Below are 14,875 nucleotides of genomic sequence, written 5' to 3' on the forward strand. Positions count from 1 at the left end.
TTTGTTATTGACAAAACAATACATTCACAAATATATCGACCCAACGGTCTTTAAAGTGCACAGACAAACAATGAGTAACGAGAATATTTTGATAATTTTGTCACTCTCTGTTTTGTTTTTACTTTTCACAGGTGTTCGAATTTGTGGTCGCCTATGTGGAAATGGACCTGTCCAACATAGTTCTTGCCACACCGGTTTACATCAGCAACCTGAACTACATCGGCTGTGCTCGTGTCACGTACAACCCCCTCACAAAACAGGCCATGCTAACCGGCAAGCCTTATCAGGTTGGTGAGATGATTATTGATTGATTGATTATTTATCTTGCTGATCAAAATTCCAAAAACAAATAGACTGCCAACGTTTCAAAATTCAGCAAAAATCAAGAAAGGTAAGTTGTTGTAAGTTACTGATCAAATTCAAAATGGATAAGATTGCTAACAATCCAAAAACTGAATTAAAGCAACAAGAACTGTTAGCTGTTAATGGCTACTTGAATTAAAGACCAAATGTGAGGAATGTTTTGTTTGTCTATGAGTAACTCTTGTTTTCAGGTTGAGTGGGGGTGGAATTACCTGCTCAGCATCCGAAACAACCAGCTTCACATCGCCAGCTCAATGCAGGCGGACCCAAGCAGGAAGTCAGCAAAGCCCAGAATGACAAAGAATCGCCCGCGTCTTCCCGATACCAGTCACCACTCACCACAAGAGAGACCCAACCAGAGTCACCATGCAGACACTCCTCATGTGGATCCAGGGAGCCACTCTTCACCAGTTTCTGGGGATGCGAGTGCCATGAAGTTCAAGGGGTCTTCTGGTAGCCATGGAAACGCAAGATCTTCAACACACGGACGCCAGACCAGCAGAGAAGAAATGGAGGATTATGATGACAAAAAAGGTACCATCTCCATGGATGCAAGTCCGACAGCGAAGGCAGGCACACCAGGCAAAGCAAGAGCCAGTGATGACGAAACCGAAAGTTTTGATAAGCTGACCAGATATTCAGAAGGGGAGAAGACGCACTCATTTGAAGAGAAGTCGTCAGAAATTTTTAACATCGGTGAATACGGGGATGATTATAGAGCAGGTGGCAGCTACGACAACCCCCAATCTTACCACACTGTGTCAGATGATCAGAAAGCAGAGGGAGCCTGCGGAAAAACAACAACTCCATCTTTTCAAGATGAGCAGGCCGCTCTTCAGGCTGGTGCCTTTGCTGAACTGTCTCAGAGAACTTTTGACGTTGGTCAGGATTTCGACATGCAGCTGAAACTGAAGGTATGTTTATTCTTTAGCTTCAGTGGTACCTGTGATTTGATGACTGTTCCCAGGAGAGGACATGCACCTTCTGTTGTTCCTTTGTCTATTAGCTTGACCAAAATATTACTCAGTTACATGGGTGCAACTCTGCCGGCTACACGCCGGCAGCCGGTTTTTGGTTTCATCGGCTGCCGGCAGTGCCGGTTTTTGAAAAGTTGACGAGCATAATAAAACAAATTTTAGGATGAATAGTATGGTTTACTTTGTATGTTTTTGTTCCAGGAGAGTTTTTTTTGGCATTTTAAATACTACCAGCCCCTGGACCCCAACTTTTGCAGGTTTTTTGAATTTTCCAGGTTGCACCCATGCAGTTGTGAGAGAACACCTTTGATATAGGGACACTTTTGTTGTCCTGTCATCACAAGTACCACTACAGTAGAACCTCAAATTTCAAGCGCAATCATAGAAAGACTGATTAACTCATTGTCTCAGCTCCCAGGTACGGATATATCCGTACCCACTCATATGGCTCTATCTGACCAGGCACGGATATATCCGTACCCACTCATATGGCTCTATCTGACCAGGCACGGATATATCCGCTCAGACTGTTAGCTTCAGTCGCTTCCTGTAACGTCGATCTAACGCCTGCATTCCAGCGTGTTGATATACAGTTACTACACAGTTACTACAATTCTGAGTGACCTGCTGCAGCACAGCTGGTCTCGGCTTAAAAAAACGTGGTCAGCATAGGTGGGGTAGAAAATGTTAAGACCCACCTCTTTAAGACTTCCCACATTTTAAGACCTTGCATTTTCAGATTTTCTGTTCATAATCTCTGTTAATCTATCTCCATTTTTAGACGCCCTCCTTTTCAGGACCTGATTTTTTCAGTAGCTGGACTTTTTTCTTGCCTTCTTTTCTTCTTTGTATTTGTAATATTGTAGTCTGTTGTCATGACTGAGTACCAAACCAATGTACATTGGAACCTACGTTTTAAGACTACCAAAGATAGGAGAAAATTAGGTCTTGTTGATCAATGTACTTTCTGAACAGAAAATCTGATGTAGCAGTTCTTTAAAGGAGGGGGCGGGGTGACTTAAAATTAGGGAGGTCAAGGGTGGGTGGGGAATGGGTTAAGTGGTCTTTAAAGGCCGGTGGGGGATCTTAAAAGAGGGGTTCTTAAAAGGAGTGTGTGTGTTGGGGGGGGGGGGGGGAAGCTTAGGCCACACACAAAAAATAGTCTGTTTACGGTAACATAGGCAAAAAAAATAGGGTCGGTAGGTCGGGATTTTTTTAATTTTTTGTAAAAAAAATTTCTTCCCCCAAAAACATATTTTTAAGTTATTTTGCCAAAAAAACAAAGATTTTTTTTTTCTTCTTTTGGTCCCCAAATGCCAAAACAAAAGTCTAGGGTCGCGCGCGAAAAAAATAGGGTCGGTCGGGATACCGTAAACAGACTTTTTTTTGTGTGTGCCTTAAATAAGGGAGGTCTGTAAAGGGTGGGGGGGGGGGGGGGGGGGTGTCTTAAACTGGGGGCTCTCAGATGGGGGTGGGGGGTATCAAAAGAGGGGTTCAGCTGTAAGTAATAGTAGTAGTATAAGTACATTATGAGATATCGAGATGTTACAGATCTCAAATTTTCTAGGGCCAGCTTCATGAGGGCGGTGCCCATCATCTCCTCTCCCTCGCTGCCTTTGCCTTCCCCGACCCTCTTTTTATCACACGCACACCCTCTTCCCCTCCCCCAAAAGCTTTTGAATTTGTAGTATCCAAAGTCGACAGGAATCCGACATGAAAATCATCGGATGATATAAAGGTACAGGTAAATTTGGTATTCCCATAACCATCTGGTCGTAGGGGAGATTTCGAGATGTTACAGATCTCAAATTTTCTAGGGCCACTTTATGAGGGCGGTGCCCATCTCCTCTCCCTCGCTGCCTTTGCCTTCCCCGGCCCTAATTAGGGTCAAGTACCCATTTTCAGCTGGGTAGACTGGAGAGCGCTTGGAAAAATCGGGTATTTGTATTTGGCCCAAGTGGGGGACGAACCACGACCTCCAGCTTGAGAGACAAGCGCCTTAACCACTGCACTACTCTGACTCTCAATCATCAGATGATATGCGTGTTGATAAATCAGTAATCCATAAAGTGATGTTTGTAAGCCTTCAGACTTGATGTATGAAAGAAGTTATTTCTCCTCGCAGATGTACGTTGGCGACATAACAAAGAGTCAGACAGACGCAATAGTGAACCCAACCAACACCGTACTAGACAGTATGGCGTGGGGAGGAGTGGCGGCCGTCATCGCTAGGGCCGGAGGACAAGAGATGGAAGGGGAATGCTACCGCTTGTATCAAAAGCTTGGGGAGCTAAGAACCTCCGAGGTAAATGCTTTTTCTGATTTTGCACAATGACCAATCTTCATTAGATATGTCTGCCATCTCATCTTTCAAGCCTTTTTAAAAAAAAATGTTTTTTTATAACAAGCAGGAGTTGTAGCTCATGCAGAAACTGTCCAATTTGACATGACTAGTGAAAGGATGACTGACATTACCAATCATTAACAAGATGTACTTTTTGACATGTACAGCATTCATAGCAGTTAGATATGGCTTTTAATTGTTTATTCACTTGCTTTATTTTTTGTTACATAGAGGGGGAATCGAGACGAGGGTCGTGGTGTATGTGTGTGTGTGTCTGTGTCTGTGTGTGTGTGTGTGTAGAGCGATTCAGAGTAAACTACTGGACCGATCTTTATGAAATTTTACATGAGAGTTCCTGGGTATGATATCCCCAGACTTTTTTTCCATTTTTTGGATAAATGTCTGATGACGTCGCGTCATATCCGGCTTTTTGTAAAAGTTGAGGCGGCACTGTCACACCCTCATTTTTCAATAAAATTGATTGAAATTTTGGCCAAGCAATCTTCAACGAAGGCCGGACTTTGGAATTGCATTTCAGCTTGGAGGCTTAAAAATTAATTAATGACTTTGGTCATTAAAAATCTGAAAATTGTAATTAAAATTATTTTTGTATAAAATGATCCAAAATTACGTTCATCTTATTTTTCATCATTTTCTGATTCCAAAAACATATAAATATGTTATATTCGGATTAAAAACAAGCTCTGAAAATTAAAAATATAAAAATCATGATTAAAATAAAATTTCCGAAATCGATTTAAAAACAATTTCATCTTATTCCTTGTCGGTTCCTGATTCCAAAAACATATAGATATATATGATATGTTTGGATTAAAAACACGCTCAGAAAGTTAAAACGAAGAGAGGTACAGAAAAGCGTGCTATGCAGCACAGCGCAACCACTACCGCGCTAAACAGGCTCGTTAATTTCACTGCCTTTTGCACGAGCGGCGGAATACGGTCATTGTGAAAAAATGCAGTGCATTCAGTTTAAATCTGTGAGTTCATACCTGTCAAGCTCTTGTGGACTCTCGATCACCATAAGATTTTGCTTACAAGACCATAAGTTTGCACCAAAAAGCATAAGACAACGTGCAAAATTGCAGAAGTCGTTAGATTAATCACCACAAGAACTATAAATACATGCACACACACACACAAACAAGAAATCAGCCTTATTTCACACATAATAAGAAAAACACACTTTTCTCAACACTGAACTGCACTGTTTTGTGTCATTTTGAAATGCAAAGCATGTTTAAATGTAAATTGTACCGAGAATCACCTAAATTGTACAAAGACAGTACGTACACTTCCAACCAGACACACATTTAGTGATTTACACCCCTCACAAAAATTTTACCAGAATGCACAAAAACACCACATGATAGTAAAGGCACAAGACAAGTGTGTTTTAACAACATTCATTCATTGAGCACAGTGATTCAATCATGAATGGAAACCCCCACCACAATTAATGTGCAAAAGAGAACATTTTAGCCAAATAGAATATGTAAAACACACAAGTTACAAGCCAGAAACTCATGTGTGTCTCAGCAATCAAGGACAAATACCAGATCCAAAAATGACATGTAAATGCTTTAGGTTGAGGTCGCGCATGTTCTAAAAACAAGTCGTATAATGATCGGTTGTGACAAACATCCGGTGCCAACTTTCGCTCTCTGCCTCTTCGAAAATGCATCATAACGCCCTTATTGGCTCACGTAAGTGTAGCCTATGCGATCGTAACTTTGTCTGTCTGTGCGTGCGTGCGTTTGTGCGTGCGTGTGTATGTCTGTGGTAGAAACTTTAACATTTGAAGACGTCACATTACATTGACGTCACATTATGACGTAAGAGGGTTAGACGTCACGCGAAGGAATTACTGAAAGTCTCGGTCATTGTTATTTTGAGCGGGCCGAGACTAGTTGGCAGTCGTGTCCCTGTAAGTAGGTTACATGCAGACAGACAGATCTAGATCTAGTGTCTCGCTTTCTTGCACAGTGTCACCTGTGCTTACTGTGTGTGTGTATGTGTGACGGAGTGATTGAGTTTGTGTTACTGTTTGTTGATTTCTTACGTGAGCCTTGAAGGCTTCGCCTCTTGTTTTTTATTTATATGGCTTCACACTTGGTACAACGTGAGAAAATACTGTGTAGATACAAGAACAACACAAATATTACATGTAAATGCTTTAGTTTGAGGTCGCGCGTGTTCTAAAATCAAGTCCGACATGATCGGATGTGACAGGAATCCGGCTACTTTCACTTTCGATCGCTAGCTCTTCGAAAATGCATCACAACTCCCTTAGTTCCATTTCTATGGCTTAAAACTGCGCACAACGTAAGAAAATACCTTGAAGATACCGAGAACAACAACAATAGTACATGTAACTGCTTTAATTTGAGGTCGCGTGTGGTAATTAGCATGGTCGCACAGTACTCGGTCAGATCGCGCTGACGGTGTGCACATGCGCGTTGCCTTGTACTTCCGCCGGATCAGTTACCGCGAGATTTTTTAGCTGTTACTTTGTTCTCGGAAGAACCTTTGCGATCTTTTTTTTATTTGACCAAATTGTTTTGTAAAAACCGTAAGATCTTCGGCATACGCCGTAAGACTTGAAAAACATCAAAATTCCGTAAGAGCTACGCGAAAAACGTAAGACTTGACAGGTATTTGAGTTCCACAGCTTGACTAAATGTAGTAATTTCGCCTTACGCGACTTGTTTTTACATTTAGTCAAGTTTTGACTAAATGTTTTAACATAGAGGGGGGAATCGAGACGAGGGTCGTGGTGTATGTGTGTCTCTGTGTGTGTGTGTGTGTGTGTCTGTGCGTGCGTGTGTGTAGAGCGATTCAGAGTAAACTACTGGACCGATCTTTATGAAATTTTATATGAGAATTCCTGGGTATGATATCCCCGGACGTTTTTTTCATTTTTTGGATAAACGTCTTTAAAGGCATACTAACGCACTCCCGTGTTTACAAAGTGTAGTTTGCCCACAATCGATGTCAAACGCACCATAAGACCATATAATGACGATATGTCACCATGCGCGGACCATAATACATGCATTACAGCTTGTTCTAGCCTCTGAAAAAGTGAGGATGTCAACAAAGCCGCGGAGTTCTCTCCCTTGCATCAACGTTACATGTGTTGCCAAATCTATAAATAGGACGATCCAGATCAAAATGAAAATTCAAATATCTCAACATTTAAGGGGTCCTAGACCACAATATTTTGCAGGGAACTTAATTTAGCATGTCTCCAGCTGTTGGTAAAGCAATTAGCGTGTATAGTCATCGAGTACATATGGCTTTAATGATGACGTCATATCCGGCATTTTGTAAAAGTTGAGGCGGCACTGTAACACCCTCATTTTTCAATAAAATTGATTGAAATTTTGGCCAAGCAATCTTCGACAAAGGCCGGACTTTGGTATTGCATTTCAGCTTGGAGGCTTAAAAATTAATTAATGACTTTGGTCATTAAAAATCTAAAAATTGTAATTAAAATTATTTTTTTATAAAACGATCCAAAATTACATTTATCGTATTCTTCATCATTTTCTGATTCCAAAAACATATAAGTATGTTATATTTGGATTAAAAACAAGCTCTGAAAATTAAAAATATTAAAAATATGATTAAAATTAAATTTCCGAAATCGATTTAAAAACAATTTCATCTTAATCCTTGTCCGTTCCTGATTCCAAAAACATATAGATATGATATGTTTGGATTAAAAACACGTTCAGAAAGTTAAAAAGAATAGAGATATAGAAAAGCGTGCTCTCCTCCTCAGCGCAACCGCTACCGCGCTTTTCTGGATTGTTAATGTCACTGCCTTTGCCACGAGCGGTGGACAGGTCTTGCGGAAAAAATGCAATGCGTTCAGTTTCATTCTGTGAGTTCGACTGAGCTTGACTAAATGTTGTATTTTCGCCTTACGCGACTTGTTTGTTTGTTTGGGAAGCCTTCTTCAGCGGTCTTGTCGCGACCTCGCTGTGATGTTCCTTTTCTGTAAGGATAACTACTTCCCTTGTATCTTAATTATATCAATGAGTAGTAGGTCTCCAGCATAGGGCCAGGAGTTCATCTGGATGTGTGTTCAGTAAGTTGAACGTGGAACAGGCACTGAAGAAGTCTACGTGGGAAAACAGAAACACATGTACGAGGGCTGTTCCATTATTATTTAGAATCCAGGCTCCTGGCTTTAATATGGCGTTAAATACAAAATCATGCCGTCAAATAATAGACTATCGTGAGGCTTGACACAAAAAATGAAGTTCCAGAGTTATGTCGTTTTCATATGGTCGACTCGGGAAGATACTCACCGCGCAATGTATGAAATTGCGTCATGAAGCTCAAATTCGCGATTTCAGACCGATAACTTACAATGACTACTAAATAAGGGTTAAAAGAGGCCGATTTGCATGAAAGTGTGATGAAATGTGTTAGGATGAACGCTCTTTGTAGAGCCGTGGTGTAAAACTGGTACAGCAATTTCAAACCGGGTAGACGGAGCCTCGAAAATTGTATGTACTGGAAACTTGCATTCTCCCAGTAAGGTCATTAACACCAAATAAATAAAGAAAGAAAGCCTCGAAAATGATACCCACCCTGGTCTATTCATTTAATCCGTTATCCTCGAAAACATTGGCGCTGTTCATTAAATAAATAATAAGAGAAGATCACTTAATTATATTCAGGGAGATGCAATATGCCCTTGGCATTAAAAGGTCTGCATTTGAAAAGATCTTGCACAAATATTTAATGGCCCCAAAGCGATTTGGGTACCACATGAACCCAGTGACGGGAAAAAGAGGGATAGGGCAGAGTGTGGACTGGGTGGCCGAGTGGTAACGCACTTGCGCTCGGAAGCGAGAGGTTGCGAGTTCGACCCTGGGTCAGGGCGTTAGCAATTTTCTCCCCCCTTTCCTAACCTAGGTGGTGGGTTCAAGTGCTAGTCTTTCGGATGAGACGAAAAACCAAGGTCCCTTCGTGTACACTACATTGGGGTGTGCACGTTAAAGATCCCACGATTGACAAAAGGGTCGACTTTCCTGGCAAAACTGTATAGGCATAGATAAAAATGTCCACCAAAATACCCGTGTGACTTGGAATAATAGGCCGTGAAAAGTAGGATATGCGCCGAAATGGCTGCGATCTGCTGGCCGATGTGAATGCGTTATGTATTGTGTAAAAAAATTCCATCTCACACGGCATAAATAAATCCCTGCGCCTTGAATATGTGCGCGATATAAATTGCATAAAATTAAAATAAAAAATAAAAATAAATAAAAATCCCTGCGCTTAGAACTGTACCCACGGAATACGCGCGATATAAGCCTCATATTAAAAAAATAATAATTGAGTGTTGCCTGACAATACTTGAAAAAATCAGCAATGGCTTGTCCAAGTCAACATGGAATATCGTCAGTGTTGACGACACCTGGATTAATTAGTTCCACTCTGAAGCCAATTAACTGTTGTCTGTCCAGGTGTTTAACCAGGTGACCCAACCCCTGCTAAGTTCAAATAACAAGAAGCCCTAAAAAATTAATGTTGTGCATCTTTCGTTGCTAGATCAAGGTTTTTAAACACTGTGACTCTTAATTGAGGACAGGCATATCAGTCACGTCTGACTACTGTGTCCACCACTAATGGTCAAAAATATTTGAGGCTTGGCACAAACACCGTCCAAACATGGGTATTCGAGGGCTTATGCTGCAACATGACAACGCACCTGTGTATATACTGCGCGCCTTTGCGACAACAGATTTCTTGGCACAAAAGGGAGCACTGCTCCTGGTTGCATCCATCCTATTTTCTTGATATCTCTCCATGCTAGTTCAGCCTGTTCTCGGATTTTAAGAAATAGCCGCGGAAACACGGGTAGAGACCCCTGAAGACTGTCCGAGCCTTCACGAGGGCCATACCAGGTATAGCTGATGTCACGTGGTCCCAGGCCAGAATGAGAACGTTTGAGAGGATGGCCAGTTGGGTGTCGGCTGGGGAAGGAATTGGTCTAGAAAATGGCCTGGTTAGACTGTTGATATGTGTTTCCGTTTCTGAGATTCTAAATAATTATGGAACAGCCTACGTACATGTTCTGTTTTGGCCCTGTGCGTTCAGTAAATGGAAATGCGAGGACATATCCACTAAAAAAAAAAGTCTGCCTGGAAAAAGAAAAAAAAGGGTTGTCTCACTGTGACAGGGTGACACGGTAGTCTACCTTTACAGCAGGCTCGACTGCAGAGTTGTCTGTTAGTTATAGTAGCTCGACATTTCTTCTTTGTCACCGGCTATAGTCGACACCTGTCAATTTTAGAGTTCTGTTTGTGATAGGGTCTGGCTGCTGCTGTCTCCTTGTATGCTCTTGGGAATCTTTGCGTGCCCATAGCAGTTTTTGTGGGGCTATTTAGAGCTCTAAAATCTCAACCCTGTTTGACTGGCTTTGCTTCCAAAGGTGATTAAATTACATATACTCTACCAACTCACATATAGCAATTTACGATAGTTTAGTGCTAGGACGCTTGAACGCAATTACCTTGGTAACAAGGGAAGCACCCCTTAAAAAGAAACGGCCTTGACCCTTAGAAGGGTCACCTTAGCCGGGGGCACTTCCCGTGTGCGCGCGCATAACGCGACGCCATATTGTCATTCCTTTCCAAGCGATGGACATGCGAGGACGTGTGTCTGCTTACGCTAGAACTTTTTAGCTCTCAGTCCATACTGGTGTCACAGTGACTGTCTACCTTGGTTTTCCCGTCAACAATCTGGCTTACTGTGGACTTGGGTGAGATAATTCCAAATTTAACTGTTTGTTATTTTGCGTTCTGTACGTTTTTTTGCCTGAGTTGGTCTTTGTTTTGTTTCATTACATTTCTGACTTTCTCTGCTGTCATGTCGGACAGCGGCAAAGAAAAAAGCTCAGCGAAGCCCTTAGCTGCTGAGCACTCGCATAAAAAGGGAAGAAAGACTAAATCTTCGAATGTTAGTGTTTTTGATCCCGCGTCTGCGAAATCGTTTGATGTACAGATCGAGCCACCCTCCTCCTCATTGCTTCCCCCTCCTAGGTCTTCTCCCATTGAGCAGGTTTCGGAGGTTGCTTCTACCCCTGTTGTTTCGCCTGAAGTTTCGGCTGTTTTGCTGATGTTGAGCTCTCAGATTAACACTCTGTCCGCTGACCTCAAATCGACTCGGGAGGAATTTCTCTCCCTGCCGCGGGGTGTGGGGGATGTTGCTTCTCTTGCCAGGATTAAGGTGCCCCCTTCGGCTACGGTGACTACGGCTGTTGTACACGCGTGTCAGTCTCCCGGTGACGGGGGTGTTCCCTCGCGCGCTGTCTCTGCAGGCCACTCCGTTCTTACAGGTACTTATGCTTCACCGGTAGCGGGGTTCTCCCGTGAAAGTGAAGCGCGGTTGCCGGAGAGAGTATCCCCCGCTCCGAAACGGGGTAGGGGAGAAAGTTCTGACCCCCTGCCCATCACCTTCCGTTCACGTGGTCGGGTGGAGCAGGGAAGGGACCCGGAATCGCGGAGAGATGTGTTGTCGCTGTCACCGTCCGTTTTCGATTCGACGATGGCACAACAGTCTCAGCTTCCGGCCTCCGGGCAGGAAGCTGTCCGTGGGGAGGCACGTGGCGGGTATAGCACCCCGCATGTGTCTTCCTTTCCGGCTTATGATCCGGCTGACTTCCGCAGTCAAGCTGGTGACATGCTTCCGGAAATCACGGACGTTTTGGACGAACAGTCGGTCTTTGATTCCTCCCTACAAGAGGAAGAGAACAATTTCCGGCTACCATCCAAGCTGCACCACGCGCTTGCGTCTGCGGCGGAAGTAGCTTCGCGCTATTTCAAGGAAGGGGTGGTGTCTACGGCAGGCTTGTCCGTTCCTCCACCCTCAGCCTTGGGTGATTTCCGGTCGCCGGAAGATGATTCTCATGTCTTTCGTTTTCGGGAATCACCAGCCGTTGCTTACGAGATGTCTCGTATCTTCGGCAAGTCTAAGGCGCATGCGAATGCGCGTGGGGATATAGTGCCTCTCTTAGTAGCACATCGCTGCCCTACACGCCACCAGGCGTGAAAGGCAGTAAGTAAGTTAGTAGCACATGGCGATGCTCCAGATGTGGCCCGCACTTATCTTGCTTCCCCGCAACAACAGACTTCCGCCATCGCTGTTGGCCGGAGGTTGTTCTTGCACTCTCAGTCAGTCAACCTTATTGACTCCTTTGCTCTTCCGCGAGCTACACTTCCGGTGACTTCGGAGTTAGCGTCGCTGCGTGAAGACGGGTACAGCAAAGACAGAGCTGTTCCTTGTTCGGAACAGACTCTTGTGTCCTTCGAGGAAACAGGCAGATACTTGTTGGAATTGGCGTCCTTGTCAGAGACAATACAAAGAGCGCTCTCGCGTTCTATTTCCACCTCTCTTGTTCCGTTTGAGTTTCGGAAGGACGCGGTGGAGAATGACGTGGCTATGTTGCTTGCTACTCTGGCAAAGGTGTCAGCTGAGCAAATGAGCATTTCGGCCAAACTTTATGCATTCTCAGTGCATGCTCGCAGGTCCGCTTTTCTCGCTGGATCCAAGATTCAGGATAAAGCTACGATCGAGGCATTGAAGGTCTCTCCTTTTACGGAGGGGGCTCTTCTTGGTCAGCCCTCTCTTGATGCTCTCCAGAAGGAGACGCGTGACGCTCGGGACTTGGCAATTGCCAGGATCGCGCATGCTGGGTTTGTCAACCCACAGCCTAAGCAACAGGGTCCCCCTAAGACTCAGCAGTCTTCATCTTTCAAGGGCAAGGCTCAGGGCCAGTCATCCACTAGGGGTCGGGGACGTGGTGCCCCTTATCCTAAGAAGGGCCCTTCTTTTGGCAAGTCCAGGGGGTCGGGGCGCAAGCCCCACCCCCAATGATGCCCCCCCGGACCGCTAGTCCCCACTTCCCCCATCCTTGTGGTGGCGGGCGGCCCCTCCAGGGTCATTCATCGCTGGTTACGCTTGGTAAACAGCCAATGGATTGTGGGGATAGTGCGTTCGGGGTTCAGGCTGCCCTGGGCGGACGGCAAGGCTCCCCTGACGAGAACACCTCCTCCTTTTCGGCCTCCAGCCAGCTTAGAGGCGAGGTCCGCCATCCAGGGCGAAGTTGTCTCGCTTCTTCAAAAGGAGGCTGTGGAGGAGGTGCTAGACCACAGCTCCCCGGGGTTTTTCGGGAGCCTGGCGTCCGGTTTTGGACTTGTCTCCTCTAAACAGGTTCTTAAGGAAGATCAGGTTTACGATGGAGACGTCCGCGTCAGTCAGGGACGCTCTCAGGCCCGGAGACTGGGTGATGTCGGTCGACCTGACCGACGCGTATTTCCATATACTCATTCACCCAGCCGACAGGAAGTGGTTGCGTTTTCGGTGGGAAGGTCGCATTTTCCAGTTCAGGGCTCTCCCGTTCGGTCTCTCCCTTGCGCCCTGGATATTCACTATGGTGATTCGCCAACTTTGCGCACTTGTCAGGCGAGAGGGCGTTCGGCTGAGGGCCTATTTGGACGATTGGCTGATCCTCCATCAAAGCTGGGGTTCTCGGTAAATCGGGCCAAATCAGATCTGATTCCATCCCAGGTTTTCTCTTACCTGGGGATGAGTTTCAACACTGTGGACTGGTCTGTCCGCCCTTCACCAAAAAGGGTAGAAAAGCTTCAGACACTGATCTCATCCCTGTTCCTGCAGGAGAGAGCGCCCGTACGTGTTCTGGCGTCACTACTCGGGCAGATGGAATCGATGTCTGCACTGGTGCCGTTAGGCAGGGTCCACAAGCGTCCTTTTCAGGCCGCTCTGAGCTCGTTGTGGAACCCGTCAGTCCAGGGTTGGCATGTTTCAGTCCCCCTAGCGGGATGGTTTGCACAGACCACAGATCAATGGCTTCGTCCTTGGATTTCTCAGGGAGTCCCCATTTCGTTGCCTCCTCCAGACGAGGACTTGTTCACGGACGCCTCGCTGGCAGGGTGGGGCGCCCATCTGACTCACCACACGGCCTCGGGCCTGTGGACAGCCGATCAGGCGAAGCTTCACATAAATGTTCTGGAGCTTGAGGCGGTTTTTCTGGCCCTTCAGACTTTTCTGGGTCTAGTAAAGGGCAAGCACATTCGGCTGAACACAGACAACATGACAGTTGCAGCCTACTTAAATCGTCAAGGAGGTGCTCGCTCTCACACTCTGTCGGTCAGAGCCTGCCAAATTTTGATTTGATGCAGCGCCCACAGCATAAGAGTGTCAGCGAAGTTTCTGCCAGGCAGGTTGAACGTCCTGGCCGATTCACTCGGCCGGTCGTCGAGCGTGATTCACACGGAGTGGACGCTCACCCACCAAGCTCTTCAGCGCCTGTGGGCACAAGTGGGAAAGCCCATGGTCGACCTCTTTGCGACCAGGTTTTCCCGCAGGCTTTCTGTTTTCGTGTCCCCGTTTCCGGACCCGGAGGCCTGGAAGGTCGATGCCATGGAGATCAACTGGTCCGGCCTTGTGGCTTACGCTTTTCCACCGTTTCAGTTGTTGGGCAAAGTGCCGAAGAAGGCGGAATTGGAACATCCCTCTCTAGTACTGATCGCCCCCTTGTGGCCGAGTCAGCATTGGTACCCAGATCTCTTGCGTCTCTCGGTCGGCCCTCCCATTCCTCTAAATCTAAGAAAGGGAGAGTTACTACAACCAAGAACCGGAATCCACCACGACAACCCTCAGACTCTTCGGCTTCACGGCTGGATACTGTGAGGGACTCTTTGCGTCGCTCAGGCGCGTCGGACTCCACCCTTCTGCTGATTCAGAAAGCGCATAGAGAATCCACAGGTTCCGTTTACGCTTCTCACTGGTCTGCTTGGGTCAGCTGGTGCAAGACAAATGGGGTCAACCCTTCTTCCCCTCGGTCCATGCAAGTGGCCAACCATCTGTCGTGGTTGGCCTCTCAGGGACTATCTCCTTCTTCCCTTAGAGTGCGGAGATCGGCAATCTCCTCTACACTTAGACAGTTGGGACAGTCACCATTAGTCTGGGCGGTGTAATCGCTAGTGTCTTGAAGGGCTTTGCTTTAGAGTTCGCTAAAGAGAAAGCCCCTTTACCAGCCTGGGATCTTTTCCTTGTACTTAACTTTTTAAGGTCGCAAGATTTTGAGCCGCTGCAGGCTGCTAGCTTGCCTAATCTTACTAAGAAGGCT

At 45.6% G+C, this 14,875-nt stretch overlaps 1 protein-coding gene across 1 annotated transcript in view; it reads left to right on the forward strand.

The window, feature by feature from the left end:
- The window catches only part of LOC138982967 (uncharacterized), a 31,700-nt gene that overhangs the window by 6,235 nt on the left and 10,590 nt on the right, over positions 1-14,875 (forward strand). The window contains exons 4-6 of the mRNA XM_070356360.1: positions 132-287; positions 555-1,277; positions 3,466-3,645. Coding sequence (XP_070212461.1) covers positions 132-287; positions 555-1,277; positions 3,466-3,645 — 1,059 coding nt within the window. The remainder of the gene's footprint in view (positions 1-131; positions 288-554; positions 1,278-3,465; positions 3,646-14,875) is intronic.

This window comes from Littorina saxatilis, linkage group LG12, assembly GCF_037325665.1.
Source record: "Littorina saxatilis isolate snail1 linkage group LG12, US_GU_Lsax_2.0, whole genome shotgun sequence".
In the NCBI taxonomy this organism is placed as follows: domain Eukaryota; kingdom Metazoa; phylum Mollusca; class Gastropoda; order Littorinimorpha; family Littorinidae; genus Littorina; species Littorina saxatilis.